The sequence below is a fragment of the Entelurus aequoreus genome, linkage group LG15, assembly GCF_033978785.1.
Source record: "Entelurus aequoreus isolate RoL-2023_Sb linkage group LG15, RoL_Eaeq_v1.1, whole genome shotgun sequence".
NCBI lineage: Eukaryota > Metazoa > Chordata > Actinopteri > Syngnathiformes > Syngnathidae > Entelurus > Entelurus aequoreus.
The window spans coordinates 38,076,463-38,100,818 of NC_084745.1; the positions used below are offsets into that span (position 1 = coordinate 38,076,463).

The 24,356-nt window shown below is 41.6% G+C and overlaps 1 protein-coding gene across 1 annotated transcript; it reads left to right on the forward strand.

The window, feature by feature from the left end:
* Nucleotides 1-15,941: 15,941 nt before the first annotated feature.
* Nucleotides 15,942-20,987, forward strand: LOC133630128 (dermatan-sulfate epimerase-like protein). The gene has a single exon (XM_062021470.1). It carries the CDS (start codon nucleotides 16,485-16,487, stop codon nucleotides 20,082-20,084), a length of 3,600 nt encoding a protein of 1,199 aa, XP_061877454.1. The 5' UTR covers nucleotides 15,942-16,484; the 3' UTR covers nucleotides 20,085-20,987.
* The last annotated feature ends 3,369 nt before the right edge of the window (nucleotides 20,988-24,356 follow it).

Genomic DNA, 24,356 nt, shown 5'->3' on the forward strand with positions numbered 1-24,356 from the left:
AGGCTGACACAGCTCTGACCGGCGCTAGGTACGACAATTGTTTAAATAATCACGTCAGAAGTGCCGCTAGCCATCGAAGCTCTTCGAAATGGCTTTGTACAGGAAGCGATGTCATCAAAATGGTCACCCCTGATGGCTTCAAGCAGCATGCAAAATGAATGACTGACTGATGCCCCTTCTACACTAAGGTTAAGGTTATCCAGGGTACATCCCACCTAACCTTATCCTTGTCCACACACACACAATGCCACCGTTTAAGACCCCCTCCCCCCTCCGTCCGCCGGCGCAACGCGACCTAGTACACCTCTGACCTGGAAGTGTATCCTTACCCTGTGTTTCAATGCAGACTATTGCCACATTTCTCTTAACAGTAAACCTTGCTTGCCTCACAATCAGCAGCTGTTAGACTATTGTTGTGAGGAACTCGCATGGCTGCAGTTTGTGTGTCCCCAAGATGCAAGAACCAGGAGGAGGATGTGCAGGTAAGATGATTTTAATTAACATAAACAGAAAATAAAGCAGTCTTGCAGAATTGTTCCAAACATAGAAGTCTATCATCGAGCACTGAGGAGTGCTCCAGCGAAAACATAAATAGACATATGCTGATTGGCAGCAGGTGTGGACCGGCTGCCAATCAACGGCAGGTGAGGAGAAAACAGTGCTCCGCGGAACAGGAAATTTAACAAAATAAGAGCACTGACCGGAAGTAATACAAAAACCAAGGAGACAAACAGAAATGAAGTGACCGATCGTCACAATTGTAGTGAATCACACCTGAGCCATCATACATGAATCATATCTTTAACGGACGTGTGGAAGTAAACAATGTGATAAAGAACATTTTACACCAATCAATCTAGGGATCTAGATATCTGGTCAGACACTGTGCTTGTAGGCTGAAATTGGTGGTCGTATTTGACGGCCGCAACCACTTCATGGCTTCACAATAGTTATGGAGTACAAAACAGACGTTGAGTAATCGCTCGACATACATCGCAGACAATAACCGAGTCCAAATGTATTCGCTGTTTTCCGTAGTACTCCCTCGTCTACGGGAGCCCGCATTCTCGTTGTCTCTCCTTCGACAAATGGACAAAGTTTTTCACAAAGTAGAATCGCAGCTGACCTGGACATTCGAAAGTTCTCTTGCCGTTCCTGTGGCACAACACACTCGTTGACAAACATATCCCACCAGGCTGCCGTTCTTCCAGGCCTTATCCAAAACCGTCGCTCAACATTGCTATGTTGCCGTCTGAGATGTGTTGTATCCCAAATAGCTGCAATCACGTGTTTTCTTCTCTTAAGGTATTGATGTGTCATTTCCACAAGCGTCTGTACATGTGGAAGAATGAGAAACACGGGCATGTCTGGATGACTCGCCTCCATATTTCCAGTGGTTAGCTCCGAGTTACGAAACCGCTTGTTATGAAGCTGGATGTGGCGCGTTCTTTCTGGCGTCACTTCCTGTGCGGGCCGCGGTCTTTCCGGCGTCACTTTCTCTCCGAACTCAGTTCGTACACGACCGATGAGTCCATACAAAGCTATTCAAGAAATACACGGCGCACTTACCCGTATAAAAAATGATCCAAGGAGGGGAACCTTGGCTGACCCCGGGCTTAGGCTAAATAATGATTCGTTTAAGGAGTTATCTTAATGTGGACAGGGCCTGAGTGTGTCATGATCTGTGGTCTAGATCATGTTTTGTGTAGTTATGTTCTGTTAGTTTTGGACTCCTTAGTTCCTGTGTGTGCACCTCCCTGAGTTTGTTTAGATTGCCATGGTTGCTAATTATGTTCACCTGTCTCTGATTAGTGTTCGGCCGCTCACCTGCTACCCGAGCACTAATCAGAGGCATTATTTAAGCCTGCCTTTGCCAGTCAGTCGGCTGGCGTCATTGTTTGTTTTATGCAATGCCTCTGTTCTTTCTGCTCGTTCCATGCCTTGACAAGTAAGTTTTTGTTTGTTCCTGCTACTGTTAGTAAGTTTTTCTCATACGTAGTTTATGCTAAGTTTTAGTTTAGCTCCGAGTGCGATCAGGCACGTTATTCTGTCGGCTTGCTTTCTGTTTTGTACTCCTTTGATTTTGTTAAGAATAAATCACGTTTTTACCTGCACGCCATGTCCGGAGTAGTCCGTCTGCATTTCTGGGAGAACGACCCCCCCCCCCCCCCCCCCCCCCATCTTGACAGAGTGAGGCGTTGGTACACCGAGACATGGTCGGCACACAAAGGCATATTTGGCGCCATGTAAACGCTCGTAAACCGAAAAGAGCGCAAATAGAGGTTGTAAATCCAGGTTCCACTGTGGTGTACAATATTTCCTTTTGTGTGTGTTTTTTTTAAAAATACTATCCGACTTTCATGGCTAAGAAAAATGCTGGCCCTTGTACAAACGTAGATGAGGACCCCTCATGGCTTAGATCAGGGGTGTCGAACTCATTTTAGATCGGGGGCCACATGGAGAAAAATCTACTCCCATGTGGGCCGGACTGGTAAAATCACGGCACAATAATTTAAAAATAAAGACAAATTCAGATTGTTTTTTTTGTTTAAAAATAGAACAAGCAAATTCTGAAAATGTACAAATCATAATGTTGTTGGGGTTTTTTACACTTACATGTTGCGCTTAATAGTATTCTATCTTTATTTGTCGTTATTTATACTTTCTAAATAAATGATGTGATAATGTTCATCAGTCAACTCATTGGTGTTAATTTTCAATCTATCAAGAAAAAAAAAAAATCAAAATCAAATTACAGGATGTTATTTATGTAGTTTGCTCATTTTCCTCGACTGGTGAACTAACAGCATGTGCTTTATTTTGTACATTTTGATACAAAGAATTGCTATTGCAGCATCCGTAGTCCGGATCATGTTTAGTTTAGTTGTGTTAGTTTTGGACGTCTTTAGTTCCTGGTTGCACTTCCTTGTTTGAGTTTGTTACCATGGTCAGGGCCGGCCCGTGGCATAGGCCGTATAGGCAAATGCTAAGGGCGCCGTCCATCAGGGGGCGCCACGCCAGTGCCACAAATGTTGGAGAAAAAAAAAAAAAGAAAAAAAAAGTTGGTACTATTATTTCTAAATACAAAAAATAATCCCACGTTAATTAAAATGCAAAGTAAAGCCTATTTAATAGAAATATTATTTGTCACAGCATTGCGCCGTGAAAAGAAGAGGAGGAGAAACGAGAAAAAGACAGAGGTAGCAGGTAGGTAACGTTAGCCTACATGAAATTATTTGTCTGTGATAGTAACCTGGCTTTTTAGCGTTACGCTAATGTTACATGATTCGGCAATTGCTAATCAATAAATAGCTAGTTCTGTTTTAACGTCGGGTTAATATTGTGGAGGGGGCTAAATTGTTATGGAAAATAATAATGTAACGTTAGGTAATTACAGTACTCCCACCTTACATTCCTCAGGGACATTTGTTTTAGATCTTTTAAGCAGGTGTTTTTTGTTGACATTGTTATTGCCTTCTGGTTAGCTAATGTTTGCTCTGCAGGTAATAGTCACTTTTCCACCCCTTTATATATTAGGTATAGTTGTAAGCCTAGTTGTTAAAGTGCACATCATTAATGTTAATTAAGCAATATCACATGAGAGGGAATGCTGTTTTTTAATTTGAGCACTGCTGTGATTCGGTTAAAGATAATCATAACATAACTTTCTCATATAATATGTTAATTTGCTTTCTTTAAGTAAAAAAAAAGGTCAAAGACAAATCTATTCGGTTTCTTGTGAGTATATACACTTCACTGCCGATGTGGGGGGGGGGGGGCGCCACCTAAAATCTTGCCTAGGGCGCCAGATTGGTTAGGGCCAGGCCTGACCATGGTTACTTATTATTTTCACCTGCCGCTTGTGTTCCCGACGCGCACCTGTTTGCCATAACTGACACTATTTAAGCCTGCCTTTCTGTTCACTCATCCTGTCTTCCTTGTTCGCGGTAAGCAATTGTTACGTTGGTTTGTTTCATGTCCTAGACTCTTGTGCTAAGTGATTGCCTTAGCTTCCCGTGCGTTCGGCACGCTTTTCTTTTGCTTGTTTTCTGTTTGCCTATGATTTATGTTAAATAAATCATCTCTTACCTTCACATTTTTGTCCGGAGTGTCCGTGTTGCATTGGAGGAACGATCCCGCACAAATATGCGACCCCCACGTGACACGTAGACACATTTAGAACAGCTGTTTCTTTCATTAAAAAATGTCGGCTCATTTTTATACTTTCTAACTCTTACGTTTGACACCCCTGGCCTAGATGGACTGGAATCAAATATCAGCTGTTGTGAATTTTGCAGTGCGGCTCCTTGTTAGCGAACAGAAAGTTGTGCAAAAAGCACTGAAAGATTGAAGAGCTGGACGTGTGCAAAAGTTTAGAGAGGCTCCAATGAAGTTCACCTGTAAAGGTCACAGTTCAGGTTATACAGTCACGATCATAAGTTTACATACACTTGTAGAGAACATAATGTCATGGCTGGTCACAAAAAACATTCATGAAGTTTGGTTCTTTTATGAATTTATTATGGGTCTACTGAAAATGTGAACAAATCTGCTGGGTCAAAAGTATACATACAGCAATGTTAATATTTGGTTTCATGTCCCTTGGCTAGTTCCACTGCAATAAGGCGCTTTTGGTAGCCATCCACAAGCTTCTGGTTGGTTTTGGACCACTCCTCTTGACAAAATTGGTGCAGTTCAGCTAAATTTGTTGGTTTTCTGACATGGACTTGTTTCTTCAGCATTGTCCACATGTTTAAGTCAGGTTGGGCGTGGTGTTCCTGGGATTAAAGTACTCACCTTTTCTCCTCCAAACATATTGCTGGGTATTGTGGCCAAACAGCAACATTTTTGTTTCATCTGACATCACATGGACAAGATAAGACCTTCTGGAGGAAAGTTCTGTCGTCAGATTAAACAAAAATTTAAGCTGTTTGGCCACAATACCCAGCAATATGTTTAGAGGAGAAAAGGTGAGGCCTTTAATCCCAAGAACACCAAGCCTACCGTCAAGCATGGTGGTGGTAGTATTATACTATGGGCCTGTTTTGCTGCCAATGGAACTGGTGCTTTACAGAGAGTAAATGGGACAATGAAAAAGGAGGATTACCTCCAAATTCTTCAGGACAACCTAAAATCATCAGCTTGTGTGCAGTTGGGTGTTCCAACAGGACAATGACCCCAAACACACGTCAAAAGTGGTAAAGGAATGGCTAAATCAGGCTAGAATTAAGGTTTTAGAATGGCCTTCCCAAAGTCCTGACTTAGACGTGTAGACAATGCTGAAGAAACAAGTCCATGTCAGGAAACCAACACATTTAGCTGAACTGCACCAATTTTGTCAAGAGGAGTGGTCAAAAATTCAAGCAGAAGCTTGTGGATGGCTACCAAAAGTGCCTTATTGCAGTGAAACTTGCCAAGGGACATGTACCCAAATATTAACATTGCTGTATGTATACTTTTGACCCAGCAGATTTGCTCATATTTTCCGTAGACTCATAATAAATTCATAAAAGAACCAAACTTCATGAATGTATTTTGTGACCAACAAGTATGTGCTCCAATCACTCTATCACAAAAAAACAAGAGTTGTAGAAAGTATTGGAAACTCAAGACAGCCATGACATTATGTTCTTTACAAGTGTATGTCAACTTTTGACCGCGACTATATATCTCAAGATCCCTAACTTTTTTGGTAGTACAGCGTATGTCCTCACTATGACTCGTCGCTAGGCAACCAGGACACGTTGTGTGATGTAAGCTTGCTAGTTGACTGAGGCCTCGGCTAATTGGGACTCCGGTTGAACTCGGGCTCAACTTTTCACTCCTGGTGGCCGCCTTGAAGGAGCCGTGACGCTCAGAAGTGGGACTTCAAACGGGTTTGACGCGCCGCCGACAGCTGTCCCGCCGTCACTTTCTAACCAGAGGAGTCCCCCGCTTGCCGAAGATGGAGCCGTAAATGGGACACACGCGCTAAAAGGCTCTAAAGTGTTTTCAAGTTGTTGAGGGCGAAGTACTTCAACTACGTGAATTACCACCTGCTGATCTTAGCTATTACAGGATTGCATATTCATGTTGCAGCTAAATAATTGCTTCCTCTGCAAAAGTGTTGCAGGTGCAGCCGAGCGAGGGAACTCAACATTTCCCTTTTTCGATATAAAAAAAAACAAGGAAGCGTCTCTCCTTATGGAACATCCAACACCAACATTTCTGTCTTTAGAGAGATTTCTTTCCTGTGTGCTTTTTCCTGCAGGGACGCTGATAAGGCCAAGTGTGCGCCTGCAGCGAGTGCTTTTAAACTGCGGGGCGGAGGAGGGGAGGGGGTGGGGGGAGGGGGGGGTTTGCATCATGCAGAGAGATGGAGTGATCTGTCATTAAAATAAGGTGCGGCTCGCTAAGCTATAGGGGTGATCAATGCGCGTCGTAGGGCGGCCAAATGTCACGCCCACCATCATGGATGACAACAACAACAACAACAACAACAACAACAACAACAACAACAACAACAATGTTCCAATAGCAAGAAAATACAAGTAGGAGCATTAGTGCTCTACTTTTCCCTTAGCAACGAACAAGGATAGAAATGGTCAGTTCCAAGGTCAAGCCGCTATCAAGGCAACGTAACATTTTCACAACCTTCTCCTCCATTAGAACTGTCAATTAGAGATGTCCGATAATGGCTTTTTTGCCGATATCCGATATTCCGATATTGTCCAACTCTTAATTACAGATACCGATATCAACCGATACCGATATATACAGTGGTGGAATTAACACATTATTATGCCTAATTTTGTTGTGAAACCCTGCTGGATGCATAAAACAATGTAACAAGGTTTTCCAAAATAAATCAACTCAAGTTATGGCAAAAAATGCCAACATGGCACTGCCATATTTATTATTGAAGTCACAAAGTGCATTATTTTTTTTAACATGCCTCAAAACAGCAGCTTGTAATTTGGGACATGCTCTCCCTGAGAGAGCATGAGGAGGTTGAGGTGGGCGGGGTTGGGGGGGCAAGGTTTAGGTGGTAGAGGGTATGGGGGGGTGTATATTGTAGCGTCCCGGAAGAGTTAGTGCTGCAAGGGGTTCTGGGTATTTGTTCTGTTGTGTTTATGTTGTGCTACGGTGCGGATGTTCTCCCGAAATGTGTTTGTCATTCTTGTTTGGTGTGGGTTCACAGTGTGGCACATATTTGTAACAGTGTTAAAGTTGTTTAAACGGTCACCCTCAGTGTGACCTGTATGGCTGTTGACCAAGTATGCGTTGCATTCACTTGTGTGTGTGTGAAAAGCCGCAGATATTATGTGACTGGGCCGGCACACGTAGGCAGTGCCTTTAAGGTTTATTGGCACTCTGTACTTTTTCCTACGTCCGTGTACTCAGTGGCGTATTAAAAAGTCATACATTTTACTTTTTGAAACCGATACCGATAATTTTGAAACTGATACCGATCATTTCCAATATTACATTTTAAAGCATTTATCGGCCGATAATATCGGCAGTCCGATATTGTCGGACATCTCTACTGTCAATGTATCGTTACTTTCCTGTTGTACTGAGCAGCTTGGACGGTCGTTTTTCTGCTAATTGGCTTTGTTTGAAATCAGTTTCAGCAATCATTTATTGATACAGCATAGTGTTGTCCCGATACCAATATTTTGGTACCGATACCGGTAGCAAAATTATTTCGATACTTTTCAGTACTTTTCTGTACTTTTCTAAATAAAGGGGACCACAAAAATGGCATTATTGGCTTTATTTTAACAAAAAATCTTACGGTAAATTAAACATATGTTTCTTATTGCAAGTCTGTCCTTAAATAAAATAGTGAACATACAAGACAACTTGTCTTTTAGTAGTAAGTAAACAAACAAAGGCTCCTAATTTAGTCTGCTGACATACGCAGTAACATATTGTGTCATTTTCCTTTCTATTATTTTGTCAACATTATTAAGGACAAGTTGGTAGAAAATGAATTATTAATCTACTTGTTCGTTTACTGTTAATAACTGCTTGCGTTCTCTTTTAACATGTTCTATCTACACTTCTGTTAAAATGTAATAATCACTTATTCTTCTGTTGTTTGGATATTTTACATTAGTTTTGGATGATACCACAAATTTGGCGGACCGGTACTTTTCAGAGGCGGTATAGTAACGATTATGATTCATTAGTATCGCGGTACTATACTAATACTGGTATACGGTACAACCCTAATACGGCACATTCGAAAATTATTCACAACGCTTCACTTTTTGCAGATTTTGTTGTGTTACAGCCTTTTTCCAAAATGGAATACATTAATTTTTGTCCTCAAAATTCTACACACAATACCATGTAATGGCAATGTGAAACCTTAAAAAAAACAAAAAAACAGATGGTCACTCTCTCGGAACTACAGCATTCATTTGTGGAGAGAGGAGAACCTTCCAGAAGGACAACTATCTCTGCAATAATCCACCAATCAGGGCCTGTGTGGTAGGGTGGCCAGAAAGAAGCAGTTTCTTAGTAAAAAGTTTGCCAAAATGCACCTGAAAGACTCTCAGACCATGAGAAACAAAATGATCTGGTCTGATGAGACAAAGATCAAACTCTGGTGTGAATGCCAGGCGTCATGTTTGGAGGAAACCAGGCACCGCTCATCCCTAGAGTGAAGCATGGTGGTGCCAGCATCATGCTGTCGGGATGGTTTTCAGCGGCAGGAACTGGGAGACTAGTCAGAATAGAGGGAAAGATGAATGCAGCAATGGAATTGTTTTTATTTCTGCCAAAGGTGCATCAACAAAGTGTTGAGCAAAGTGTGAATATTTATGTACATGTGTTTTTTTTTAATTCTAATACATTTGCAAAAAAAAAAAAAAAAAACTTTTTGATTATTGTCTGTAAAATTTTGAGGATAACAATTAATTTATTCTATTTTGGTATAAGGATGTAACATTAAAACAAATGTGGAAAAGGGGAAGCACTGTGAATACTTACCGGATTCACTCTAAATATACATTTGTAGTATGATTTAATACTTGTGGTAAGTTGGTTTGTATACGCCCAACTTTGTACACTGCAAATAAGAGCTGAGAAAATATAAGAGGAAAAGACTAGATTTTAGACAAAAAAAGACAAAAAAATATGTGAAATTATCTGTTCATGCCGGGAGAAAATTTTACTTGATAAGACATCCTAAATGAAGATTCGTATACATCTGGAAATTAGCAGATATTTTAAGATAGAAATAAGTATTTTATTCCGAAAGCAATTTTTCAACTTGCAATTTTTAAATGAAGCATCGTCAGGATCTTTAAACAAGATTTTCTATTTAGGGAAAACCAAAATATCTTATTTAAAAAGTTTTCTCAATTTTGATGTTTTTAAACCAGAATATCAAAAATATAAATATTTAGAAGATTATGATGTAAAGTCTATCACTAAAAAAAGGTAAATAGCTCTTAAAACTTAAAATGTTTTTCTATTTACAGTAATATGTTGTAAAAAATGTATAATAAAAAAATTCCACCATATATTTTACAGTAAAAGTCTGGCAACTAAGCTACCATTTTTTTTCCATTAAAAAATGGGTAAAATCCACAGATTTTTTTAAACTGTAAATTAAAAAAACGTAAAATAATCAAATTCATAGACAACCTCCCATCCATTCATTTTCTACCGCTTATTCCCTTCGGGGTCGCGGGGGGCGCTGGAGCCTATCTCAGCTACAATCGGGCGGAAGGCGGGGTACACCCTGGACAAGTCGCCACCTCATCGCAGATTTATAGACAAATGCATTAATTATTTACTGTTACAAGCGACCCTCTTATGGCAGCCATGACTGCGGTGTGGCCCTCAATAAAAACAAGTTTGACACCCCTGAATTATTGACATGTTGTCATACTGGTCCAAGTGCGCCTGTTTGTCACTACCAAACCAGTACTTCTATGGTTGTCGTCACATTTCTCCTCCTGCCCGCCGAGTGTGCACAAAGCTTCGTATTTCTCAAGGTTCTGCAGGTATTAATATTTGTAAAATTCACATAGCCAGAAGAAACTGGTGCGTAGGAGCGGAACAGGCAATTTGCAAACAAGATGGAAATGCAGCAGTCCCCCCAGAATTACAATACCAAGATGCACAAAGGAAAGAAATGGTTTGTTTTTTACGTGTTTTGATGTGAAGTACAACAGCCGGCTTGTCGCTTCACTTTTTACTGCAATTTCTCTGACTTGAAGCATGGATGCTTTAAGGCACAGGGAGCGCTTGTTTCACTCTCCTGTGACAGCTCATATGAACTGCAGTGGTGGGATCATTTTGATCTTATTGCGCAGCATAACACACAGTAAATGTTCTTTTATTGTTCACTACTTGGCTCATTGACCAGAGTCGTGTGTTTCATATTTATTTTGGCGTATTGTTATTAATTTAAAAAAACACCCCAACCCTTAATTTTGTTTGCAGGTCAAATGTAGTGGGTTTTTTTAATGACATTTATGAAACACCAACACGGTATCAGTGCAGTGTCAATACAGCGAATGAGTGTGCCACACACTCACTGGGGCGTCATGTACAGTGTATTTCAACCTTTTTTGAGCCAAGGCCCATTTTTTTAATTGAAAAAATGTGGAGGCACACCACCAGCAGAAATTATTGACAATAAAAAGCATACTTGCCAAACCTCCCGTTTTTAGCGGGAGAATCCCGATATTCAGCGCCTCTCCCGACAACCTCCCGACAGAGATTTTCTCCTGACAAACTCCCGGTATTCAGCCGGAGCTGGAGGCCACGCCCCCCCAAAAAAAATGTCTGCCGCAGCTGCGATTGGACCTGACCAGCCTCCAGGTACAAGTACTGGAGTACCAATTGCTTGCCAGGGAAGATCTTCCCCAGGAAGCAAGGATTGACCGGTTTTAGTTTAGTCTTTATTTGAAGGGACAATGTACAGAAACATTAAGCTCAAAGACAGATATGTTCTGTACCAGATTATAGCTAAATAGCTAATTTCCATCTGCAGTCCATGGCTACCTAAATTAAAGGGATACACAAATCATGCAATAAAATGATGACAATAAAATCATACACAAGTATTAAGAAAAAAGTCATAAAATGCCCTTTCATGAACACATACTTAATATACAATACAACCACACCTCATTTACATCATCACACAAAGACAATACATGCTCTTGTTCACATCTGTCATCATTTGTAAAAACAACCATGATTTTAACACACACACCTCACAATTTACAATAAAAAATGCTCTCATGGATAAATATAATACACATTAGGTTGATGTGTCAAACATAATGCCCATCTTAGTGACCGTGTGAGCAGCTTTGATTGCTCCAAAGCCACTTTTTAACTTCAATTGTGAATGAAGAGTAATCTGTTAGACTTTTCAAGTTTGTTGTGAGGTCGTTCCATTCCTTTATGGCTTTATATGAAAAGGCTGATTGTGCACAAGAGGTTTTACATCTGGGTACGCTACACTGCCCCCTGGTGGAGGCTCGCGTGTTTCTAGTTGTCACAGCAGATGTCAACTGGACAAAGTTTTGGGCCATGCTAGGGAGAGATGGAAGATTCCACACTCTCGTGCATTTGATGAAAGCACTTTTGTGTGTGCCACACAGCAATGCATCATCAGAGAGGGTGTTCAGCATGGTTAGAAAAATAGTGACAGAGAATAGAAAGAGGATGGACAATTCAACCCTTAACAAAGCATTGTACTTTCAAGTACAACAATGAGTAGATGAGTGTTGTGTGTGTATATGTGTAAATAAATTAACACTAAAATTCAAGTATTTCTTTTATTTATATATATAATAATAATATATATAAATATATATATATATATATATAATATATATAATAATATATATCAAGTATTTATATATATATATATATGAAATACTTGAGTTGGTGAATTCTAGCTGTAAATATACTCTCCTCTTAACCACGCCCCTAACCACGCCCCCCGCCCCAACCCCCCCCCCCTTCAAGTATTTCTTTCATTTATATATATAATATATATATATATATATATATATATATATATATATATATATATATATATATATATATATATATATATATATATAGCTAGAATTCACTGAAAGTCAAGTATTTATATATATATATATATGAAATACTTGAGTTGGTGAATTCTAGCTGTAAATATACTCTCCTCTTAACCACGCCCCTAACCACGCCCCCCGACCCAACCACGCCCCCCCCCCCCCCCCCCCACCACCTCCCCATTGGAGGTCTCAAGGTTGGCAAGTATGATAAAAAGTAGTTCTCGCAATTGTTGGATAAGAATTCAAACCATCACTATAGCTCTTGTCTCGAAGTACTGTCACATCACGCCGTGACTTATTAGGAGTTTTTTGGTGTCTTCCTGTGTGTAGTGTTTTAGTTCCTGTCTTGCGCTCCTATTTTGCTGGCTTTTCCTGTTTTGTTGGTATTTTCCTGTAGAAGTTACATGTCTTCCTTTGAGCGCTATTCCCCGCACCTGCTTTGTTTTAGCAATCAATACTATTTAAGTTGTCACTATCCTTTGCGGGGACATAGTTGATTGTCATGTCATGTCATGTCTGGATGTACTTTTTGACGCCGTCTGCTCCACACGCTGTAAGTTTTTGCTGTCGTCCAGCATTCTGTTTTTGTTTACTTTGCAACCAGTTCAGTTTTAGTTTCATTTTGCATAGCCTTCCTTAAGCTTCAATGCCTTTTCTTAGAGGCACTCGCCTTTTGTTTATTTTGGGTTTAAGCGTTAGATACATTTTTACCTGCACGCTGTCGCCTCCATATTGTGATCCCGACATCTACAAAGCAATTAGCTACCTGCTGCCACCTACTGATATGGAAGAGTATTACACGGTTACTCTGCCGAGCTCTAGACAGCACCGACACTCAACAACGGCACATTTGCAGATTATTATTACTGGTTTGCAAAAAATATTTTTAAACCAAATAGGTGAAATTACATTTTCTCCCACGGCACACCAGACTGTATCTCACAGCACACTAGTGTGCCGTGGCACAGTGGTTGAAAAACACTGCTCTAGGGGACGTTATGTAATAGGGGTGCTGAGAAAGAATCAAAATACATCCAAATGGCGATTCTCAAGTATTAGGTACCGTTTTTAATTGAATCATAATTTTCAGAAATCAAAAAAATATACATTTACGTTTTTTCTTTTAAGAATATAGTTTTAAAAATATGTTTTTAGACCAGGGGTGTCAAACGTATGGCCCGCGGGCCTGATCAGGTTTTATCCGGCCCGCGGGATGAGCTTGCTAAGTATAAAAATGAGCCGAAATTTTTGAATGAAAGAAACTGCTGTTCTAAATGTGTCCACTAGATGCCGCAATAGCAATTATTTGTATCTTTGTAGATGATGCTACATATGTAAAAAAACAAACAAAAAAACATGATGTTAGTGCACCAGTCGAGGAAAATTAGCAAACTACATAAATAACATACTGTAATTTGATTTTGATATTATTTTTTTTTTATCTTGCTAGATTGAAAATCAACACCAAGGAGTTGACTGATGAACATTATCACATCATTTATTCAGAAAGTATAAATAACGACAAATAAAGATAGAATACTATTAACCGCAACATGTAAGTGTAAAAAAAACAACAACAGCATTCATTTTTAAACAAAGAAAATAATCTGAAGTTGTCTTTATTTTTAAGTTATCCTACCGTGATTTTACCAGTCCGGCCCACTTCGGATTAGATTTTTCTCCATGTGGCCCCGATCTAAAATGCGTTTGACACCCCTGGTTTAGACCATCTACCCCGCGTGTATGCGTCATATGTCAGCAGCCAAGAGGGACTTTTGTAACCTGTAAGTTGTATGAAGGTTAATTTGTGTCTTTATAACGAACACTTTTTTTTGGACACTAAATGTATGTAACTGAATTTTTTACATTTGAGTTTTGTGATTTAAAAAAAAAAAAAATTGTTTACATAAATTTATGCTGACAATTTCATTAAAATTCAGTTGATGGAATTACACTGTTTTAAAATTTAGTGTGTAAAAATTCAGAGAAAAAAAGTTCAGTGTAAAAAAAATTCAATACAAATATTTCTTTGCTTCAAAACATCACGTGACTTCAAACTTGATGCCTCATTGGCTGGTTCTAAAACAGGATCGTTTGCTTCAGTCTTAATTTACTGAAGTGGGTCTTACCCTTTGAAGTGGCCAATACTTCCGCACTGAATTTTTCAGCAGTGCATTTTTTTACACATCATTTTAAAACACTTAATTTTTAAGCACATCATTTTTATACACAACACTTTTCACACACTGGATTTTGAATTACTGAATTTTTATACATTAATTTTTTACACATTGAATTTCAAAACACAGATTTTGCTCACAAACTTATGTTCAATGAAATTGTCAGCCTAAGGGGAATTCAGTTCAAAAAATTCAAACGCCAAAAAATCAGTAACAAATTCAGTGTGGAAAAAAAGCTTTAGTAATAAAGACACACATTAAACTCCATAAACTTGCTTTGAAAATGTTGTATTATAATTTTGTACCAAACAATATATTGCGAGACTCAATACTGAATCGAATCATAACACCTAGTATAGCCGTTGGAAAATGTATACCCCTACTATGTAAGTGCGATGATCTTCCACCATCATGTAATGGCATCCGATTTGATACACAGCATATGCAGGTAATACTTATTGTGAATACACTATATTGCCAAAAGTATTTGGCCACCCATTCAAATGATGAGAATCAGGTGTCCTAATCACTTGGCCCGGCCACAGGTGTATAAAATCAAGCACTTAGGCATGGAGACTGTTTCTACAAAAATCTGTGAAATAATGGACCGTTCTCAGGAGCTCAGTGATTTGGGCTTGGCCCCTTAGTTCCAGTGAAATGAACTTTGAATGCTTCAGGATACCAAAACATTTTGGACAATTCCATGCTCCCAAATTTGTGGGAATAGTTTGTAGCGGGCCCCTTCCTCCTCCAACATGACTGTGCACCAGTGCACAAAGCAAGGTCCATGGATGACAGAGTCTGGTGTGGATGAACTTGACTGGCCTGCACATAGTCCTGACCTAAACCCGATAGAACACCTTTGGGGTGAATTAGAACGGAAACTGAGAGCCAGGCCTTCTCCACCAACATCAGTGTGTGACCTCACCAATGCGCTTTTGGAAGAATGGTCGACAAATCCTATAAACACACTCCGCAACCTTGTGGACAGCCTTCCCAGAAGAGTTGAAGCTGTAATAGCTGCAAAAGGTGGACCGACATCATATTGAACCCTGTGGGTTAGGAATGGGATGGCACTTTTAAGTTCATATCTGATTCAAGGCAGGTGGCCAAATACTTTTGGTAATATAGTGTATGTTGGAGCCAATGTTTTTAATGTGATGGGGTCGAATGTGAAATATATGTTTTTCTTGTTTTGCCACCATATTAGCGTGAATAGCTTTCTAAAAATGACAGGAGTGTAAAAAAACCCAAAAAAAAAAAAAAAAAAGACCACTTGTTTGATCCCCTCTCTGTACTGCTGGCACAGACGCGCACAATAGAGAGAGGTTGGAACCACAGCTCCCTCTAGCGGACGCTTTTAGTGCGACAGTTTCCAGCGGCTCCACTCGTCTGGAAAATAATCAAAGTGTGGAACATTTTGTCAGAGGACGCCGCAGATTGCACGCATGTGTGTGCGTGTGTGTGTGTGTGTGTGTGTGTGTGTGTGTGTGTGTGTGTGTGTGTGTGTGTGTGTGTGTGTTGTGTGTGTGTGTGTGTGTGTGTGTGTGTGTGTGTGTGTGTGTGTGTGTGTGTGTGTGTGTGTGTGTGTGTGTGTGTGTGTGTGTGTGTGTGTGTGTGTGTGTGTGTGTGTGTGTGTGTGAGAGAGAGTACAGTACACGCCAGCACACGTCCATGTCACACCTCTGCTGCTGCGTGGATCTGGAACATTCATCCTCCTCCTCCTCCTCCTCTTCATCCTCATCTGGGAGGCTGATTTGGTGTTTCCTGCGCGCTGCGTGGAAAAAAAAAGGCAATACTTGAGGAGTGACGACAACTTTCCTCCATTTCTGGCGCACACGAACGAGCGGCGGGAGGAGATCAAACGGAGAGGCGGGCATCGGGAGAGCCGCCCGGCCGCTGGCGGTGCTCTGCAGCCCCGGGGAAGCGAGCGATGTCGCCCGCGGAAGAGCGTCGCTCGCCGGGGTTCGGCGTCACGGATGCTGCGGCTCCTGTTGGACTGCTGGCGGTGCTTTTTGGGACCGGACTCTGACTGGGCTGGATGATGTTTGTGCAAAAAAAAAAAAAAAAACATCTGCAGAAGGAATTTATTGTGACTTTTACAGGCGAGTGGACATTTTTTTGTGTGATGAGCACTTTTAATGATGATTTGCAAACATATGGAAAGTGCACTAAAGTTGAGGACTCATTTGCTGGACTCACAATGGGACATGTGATAGTTTCTTGACATTTGGACACCACCATGGCTGTGAAGGGCACTCCATTTGCTCTCTTTTTACTTGCACTCTGGACAGTGGCGGCTCCCTTTTCGGGGCTCCTCAACGCCGCAGAGAAGGACTTTTTTCTGGATGACTTGCTGCAGAACAAGCCGTCCCGGGACAGCATGGCCAAGCAGGCGGCGGCGGCATCCCCCCACCCCATCGTGTATTTTAGCCAAGAGGATGTGTCGCTCATGAGGAAGAGGTCCTCCACCACCCACAGCCACATATTTAAAATAATCCGTGCGGGTGTGTTGACAATGTTGGCCAACATTCCTTTTTACCTCCCTCCCGTCGACCATACGGTGTTTAAAAGCAAGTGGAACGAGTTTTATGGAAACAACCTACCCCACGTGGCTCTGTACTGCCTCCTGGTACCAGAGGACTCTGATGCCCTGCAGTTCCTCCTCAAATTCATGGACAGGATGGAAGCGTACCCAGACTGGACTGTGACCACTGCGCCCAAAGATGAAGTCCCCATAGCACACTCTCTCACGGGGTTCGCCACGGCCTATGACTTTATTTATGCCTACTTAGACAATACACGCAGAGATGTTTACCTCAAGAAAATTCAGTCAGTGACAGCCGAGATGCACGAGTTTGCCAAATACCGGGGGTGGGGCAAACAGTACATCCACAATCATCAGACCACCAACGTAGTATCCATCCTGATTGGGGCCATCGTGGTGGGCGCACATGACAACCAGGAGTCTATGATGTGGAAACAAGTGGCCGTGAACTATATGGAGAAAAACATGTTCCTGCTGAATCACGCCGTCGACGGCTCGCTGGACGAGGGGGTCGCCTACGGGAGCTACACTGCCAAGTCCATCACACAGTACGTCTTCTTGGCGCAGCGGCACTTCGGCATCGACGGCACGCAGAACAACTGGCTACAAAAACACTTCTGGTTCTACTACGCCACCATCTTGCCCGGCTTTCAACGGACAGTGGGCATCGCAGACTCCAACTTCCACTGGTTCTACGGGCCTGAGAGCCAGCTGGTGTTCCTGGACGCGTTCGTCATGAGGAACGGAACGGGCAACTGGCTGGCCCAGCAGATTCGAAAGCACCGAGCCAAGGACGGCCCTTTGGCAATTTCGCCATCTCATCTCTGGGTCACGCTCCACACAGAGTTCATCTGGTATGACGCCAGCCTCACCCCGAAACCTCCACAAGACTTTGGCAAAGCCAGGATGCATATTTTTGCCAACTGGGGTGTTGTTACCTACGGAGCTGGGCTACCCAGCGGTCAGGGTAACACCTTTGTGTCCTTCAAGTCTGGCAAGCTGGGTGGCCGTGCTGTGTACGACATTGTCCAAGATAAGCCCTACAGCTGGCTGAACGGCTGGAACAGTTTCAACCCAGGTCATGAGCACCCAGACCAGAATTCTTTTACGTTCGCTCCTAATGGCCAGGTGTTTGTAGCAGAGGCCCTTTATGGGCCAAAGTTGACCTTTCTTAACAATGTGCTGGTGTTTAGTCCGTCTCCTACCAGTCGGTGTAACATGCCATGGGAGGGTCAGATGGGGGAGTGTGAAAAGTGGCTGCGCTGGAATGCCGAAGGGGTAGGCAACACTCGGGGCGAAGTAATTACAGCGTCGTCGCACGGGGACACCATGTTTGTGAGCGGTGAAGCCGCCTCTGCCTACTCGTCCGCCATGAAACTGAAAAGCGTGTACAGAGCTCTTGTGCTGCTCAATTCCCAAACGCTGCTGGTGCTCGACCACGTGGAGAAGGAGGCCGATTCCCCCTTGACGTCGCTCAGCGCTTTCTTCCATAACCTCGATATTGACTTTAAATACGTCCCTTTCCGATTCCTGGACAAGTACAATGGTGCAATGATGGACGTGTGGGACGCTCACTATAAAATGTTTTGGTTTGACCCCAGGGGCCGCAGTCCAGATACCCACTTACAGGAGACAGAACAGTCCTCTGAGTTTAGGACAAGATGGACTCAGTATGTTAATGTGACGTACCCAATGAAAGGCACAGTTACCAGAGCAGCATATGTCTTTCATGGACCACATGTCGAAGTGTCCAACTGTAAATTTGTAGATGCTAGCAAAAACGGCGTGACAATCTCTCTAACTATTAACAACACAGAGACGCTAGTTTCCATAGCGACAAATTATGAAGACATTAGCGCGAGGGCGGAATATTTAGGGTACGGCGGTCACTGTAAACTGGAGGATCGATACCAAATCACTCGTTTCGGCCTCGGCACGCAGGTGCAGCCTGAAAAAACAAGCAGTGCCAATCCGCTTTTTGAGTTTTCCTTCATACTCCATGTTATGCCAGGTGTTATCCTCTTCATTGGCTGCGTCTTCTTTGTCATCCAGAAAAAGTTTTACATCTGCTGCAGGCCGCGCCGACTGTTGCGCTACACCATCATCGCCATGCTCATCCTGTGGCTCACCCAACTGCTCTTCGTGTCCAACAGCTGTGATCAATTCCTCTGCAGGGTGAAATGGAAAGGCAGGGGCGACCAAAACGAAGCCGACCAACAAGTCACACTGCCTGACAAGCACCAGATCCCCCTCCCCACCGTCCTCATCACGACCCTACCTGGCTCAGGGTCGGAAATACTCAAGCACCTCTTTTACAACAACACAGACTTTGTTTACATCACGGTTCCCACTGAGCTTGTGGACATTCCGGAGACAGAGTTTGAGTTTGATTCCCTGGTGGATGACTGCGAGTGGTCTCGAGCGGAGGCTGAACAAGGGTGCTTTAAGGTAATCCACGGCTGGCTGCATTCGCTGATCCAGAACCCCAAGCTTCACCTGCAGAACATTCAGCTGGTAGAGGAAAGTCGGGACAACCTGCTCCAGAAAGGCAGCTCCTCTCAGAAAGGAGAATGGTCCAGGTGGACGGAGCTGGCACAGGCCAACCTCGTCAGGGATGTGGCGTACATCAGGGAGCAGAGGCGCCACCTGGTTAAGTACCCAAACAGCCGCGTTGTCCTTAACATGCGCAGTGGGAGCTGGCCGCTGAAACTGCCTTTCATTCAGGAGGTCGTGGGACCTTCCCTGAAGACCATCTACGTAATGAGGGACCCCCGAGCGTGGATTTATCTCATGCTGTATAACAGCAAACCCAACTTGTACTCTCTGAAAAACATCCCTCAGCACCTTTCCTTGATATTCAAGGAGGATGCTGTCAGGGATGGCTGCCAGAGCATGGCGCCTGAGTTCAACACCCTCAGGAGACTGCTGGCTAATTCAGAGAGCGACCCGGTCGTGATCCTGGCTCACCTGTGGCTAGCTCACACCGACGCCGTGCTGAGAATCAGCCAGAGCCTCCCCGAGGGCTGTTACCTCCAAGTGCGCTTCGAAGACGTGGTCAACTTCCCCCTGGAGACGGCGGAGGGCATCCACGCCTTCTTAGGGGTGCCGCTGTCGCCCGCGGCCCTCAACCAGCTGCAGTTCACCACCTCCACCAACTTGTACAACCTCCCGTACGAGGGGAACATTTCCCCGGCCAGCATCGAAGTGTGGCGGCAGAAAATGCCGGAACGGGACGTGAAGCTGGTAGAGGACATCTGCAGGAACGTGATGAAGAAACTAGGATATGTTAACTGATTTGCACTGATTTAAAACTTGACACTTTCAGGGCTAATCGGGGGGTCCTGTGTCTTATGGGGTTGACTGGTGTTTTTTCTTCAAGGGCCATTTTATATTAAAATGGATGTGTGGGTGCTGGTTTTAATCAAGTCTGTCCTGAAACAAATTATTCCAGGTTTTTTTTTTCTTTTACCTCAAAATGTGATGTTATGTTCAAAAATCATGTGTTTTGAAGTGAATGAGCACTGTTGGAATGTCTGATGAAGATGACATATTTATTGACTTTTATTTTGGCGAGGGCCGTCATGCTGCTTCCCTTTAAACGCGTGTGCAGACAAACAAGTTATTTAGCGGATTGTATTTTGGGGTTTATTTGAAGTTGAAGTGCACTTTCGACTGTTTTTGGGACACAGGCGATTATTGTATGCACCTTTAAAAAATAGAAGTGTGAAGGATTTATGGCTTCCAAAGACAAGAGCGGGCATGAATGTGATTATTCAAACTCCCTTTTGGCATTTATTGAATTAGATCAGAGGGAAGTGTTTAACGGGGATCCAACTGGAAAGAAAAGGAGATGTGCTGTCTCTCCCCCCCGCTCGCCCTCACTCCACCCTCAGCAAAAATCTGCAAAATGTCACAAATGAAGCGTTTGGCTTGTCGAGGCGTGGAGGAAGCGTAAACAGTTTCCATTTCCTGCCTCGCTCAATCAGACTTCTAATGATCCCTTTTTAATAGAACGAGGAGAACGGGGGGTGGGGGGGTTTGCATTGGATGTGACTTTTCACCGTCTGGTCCCAACGCCAACAACACCCGCCCCGCGTTGATTGTCGAGCCCATTACCATTTTCTATGACTCTTTCATGTGGCCTTTGATCGACGCCTGATCACTGTGGTTGTCCTGTTGATGATGTCATAGGAAATAAATTCATCAAAATGTGAGTCAGTTCTCATGAGTTTTTTTTTAATATTCATGAGAGTCAACCAAAAGCATTATTTTTAAAAGAATAATTTTGTGTTGTATGTCAATCTGACATTGAAGGTGTACCTAATATTTTGGCCAGTAAGTGTGCAGATGCAAGGTTTTTTTTGGTTTGTGGGCCACATGCCGCAGGTGTTCTACATCACGTGTTTATCCAGTAGAGTATGGGGTGTCCAAACTTTTTCCCACTCAGGGCCGCACACTGAAAAATGAACGCATGAAGGTGCCATTTTGATATTTTTCATTTTCAAAACCAATACAATATATATTGTAACCATTAAGGCAGGGGTGTCAAACGTACGGCCCGCGGGCCGAACAGGTTTTATCCGGCCCGTGGGATGAGTTTGCTAAGTATGATAATGAGTCGAAATTTTTGAATGAAAGAAACTGCTGTTCTAAATGTGTCCACTAGATGTCGCAATAGCAATTATTTGTATCTTTGTAGATGGCGCTACATATGTAAAAAAAACAAAAAAACACATGACGTTAATGCACCAATCAAGGAAAATGAGCAAACTACATAAATAACATCCTGTAATTTGATTTTGATATTATTTTTTTATCTTGATAGATTGAAAATTAACACCAATGAGTTGACTGATGAACATTATCACATCGTTTATTCAGAAAGTATAAATAACAACAAATGAAGATAGAATACTATTAACCGTAACATTTAAGTGTAAAAAAACAAAACAACAACATACATTTTTAAAGAAAGAAAACAAACTGAAGTCGTCTTTATTTTGAAGTTATCCTGCCGTGATTTTACCAGTCCGGCCCACTTGGGAGTAGATTTTTCTCCATGTGGCCCCTGATCTAAAATTAGTTTGATATTTGCTTTAGGGCTTCCATCAATTTTTGGGAATGGGAAATCTCCGCACCACCCAAAAGGGTCTCAGTCATTAAAATGTAAAAAAAATGTCATTTATATTTTTTCTTTCAACACTATCTACTGCTATTAAGTGATTTTTTTTATGTAATATGCCTTTTTTCTTTTTTTTTTTTTTAAAAGGAAACTCATTTTTTTAATGGTAAAAACACAAAATATACAAAATATAAAACCGAATATTTGATGTACAGTAACTGAAGCCTTAAGTAGGTAAATTGTTCAAAACATTGCTTTTGATTAATTCATAAAAGTGTTAAAAATAAGTCATATGTCAGTATATATTTTCACTTTTTAACGTTATATCTCTACATCAACTTCAGATCTATCCGTCGATTATAAGTTTTATAATTTTTTTGAGTAATGACAAAGTTAAAAACTGCCTGAAGGGCAGCTTTGTGTTGTCAGAGTCAATATTAGGCCGTTAAAAACTTAGCTGCGGGCCGCAAATGGCCCTCGGGCCGCACTTTGGACACTTCTGCAGTCAAGGCAGTTAAACCATTTGATATATCCAAATACATAATAATTTAAACACCACAATGATATAAAAATGGTTTTAAAAATGAAAAATGAAATTTAAAAAATATGCAAAATTACTTTGAAGTATAAAACAATGTTGCCGCGTTTAGTAATTAAACAAAATTCTCCTGTGTGAATGTGAACTAGAAACACCCCAGGCGAATATTACCCCTGACAAATCTCGACTTGTTTTTCTTGTAGGAGGACATGTTTTTTCCCTTATGGCCTCCACTTACCCACCACATAGTCAGCATGCTTTTTATAACTTTTAAAACATTAGAAACACCAGCAGAACCCAATAAGTGATAATGTCCAGGTTGGAAAATAGTTCTATTATTGACATTTGTGTGCCTAGTTTTTTTTTGTTTTTTTTACACTTTTGAATCTGCCGCGTTGAATCTGACTTAATCAAGATTAATCACAGGTTATTTATTACTGACTTTTATAATTTCATATAACTTAAAAAAAATTACAGTTATTAATTATAATTAATTATAGTGTCCCAATGTCATACATGAACATTTTAAAAAAGTGTTAATTTTGAATGCGCTACAATTATTTGCCCATAAATTGGTAACCGTTTTATCTGTAGTCCAGTCAGGTTTATTTTAAAGTGAAATGTGCAAGTGAGCACACCAGACAGAGTCTCCTTACCCATTTTTTGCACTAATATGTGGATTGACCTGATTTCTAATCATGTAACAACCTGCAACTTTTAGGTACCTTATTTTTTTGGACCACAGGGCACACTGCTGATGAGCGGGTCTCTTCAGGACAATTTTCATACAAAAGGCGTACCAGATTTTAAGGCGCATTTATTATGATTTTTTTTCTAAATGGAAAACACTTCCTTGTGGTCTACTCAACATAACATGTAATGGTGGTTCCTTGGTCAAAATGTTGTATAGATTATGTTTTACAAACCATCTTCAAGCTGCTTTCTTACCGTCTCTTCAGGATGTCCGGTTTTGTGGACGGTCTTATTTACGTGGCTCCACTTTGACAGCGTCTTCTCCCCGCCATGTTTGTTGTACCAGTAGTTTTTAGCGCTTCCATAGCGAATCTACTGATAGATATAAGTTAGAACTATATGCTACTTAGTATTACAAATGGCAACAACAAGAGGATGGAGAAAAAGAAAGCTTATTGACTACGGCGCAGACGAAAATGGCAGATCTGCGCAAATTTGCGGGACTTATGCAGATCCCAAATACATATCAGCAGGTACCAAAATTGAAAAAAAGTTAATTTTGCATAATATTGCAAAACAAAACGGCAGATGTGTCTCCTAATAAGTGCCATTTTGGGGTCGTAATAAACACACCATAATAATACCCGTATGTTAAAGCACAGTACGTCTGACGACAACAGCCATGATGCTCCGCGTTCCATCAAGTTCCATCTTCGTAGCTTACCAAAGTCGTGCTAAAACATTTTGACAGGTTTTTGAGCGCCCTGTGTAATGTTCCATATTCTCAATGAAAGTTTTGGTGTTGCTTGCTTACGGGTACTTGCTCGCGTTATTTATTGAACAGGCGTCAGCCTGCAGTCCACACGTTTTTTTTAATTTTTATGTGTGACTGTCATCTACTGGTCACAATTATCATTACACCATGTACCAAATAAAATTGCTTCGAGGTCTGTGAGCGCAACCACAATTAATTTGTACATTTCGGAAAAATGAAAGGATTATTAGTGCGCATTATGGTCAAAAAAATATGGTAACCATCCTTGGTAAAGGTAAAGAAGCATGTGTGTGATTAGTTTGCATATTCACATGATTAATAATTGTGACCTTTAGTGCACTTTTTTTTATGACAGCAGGAACTGGACTTCCAACTAAAATTGCAATAAAGTTGGTTGTCCTTTTTTTTTTTTAACAGACATATTTGGTAATGTGACGC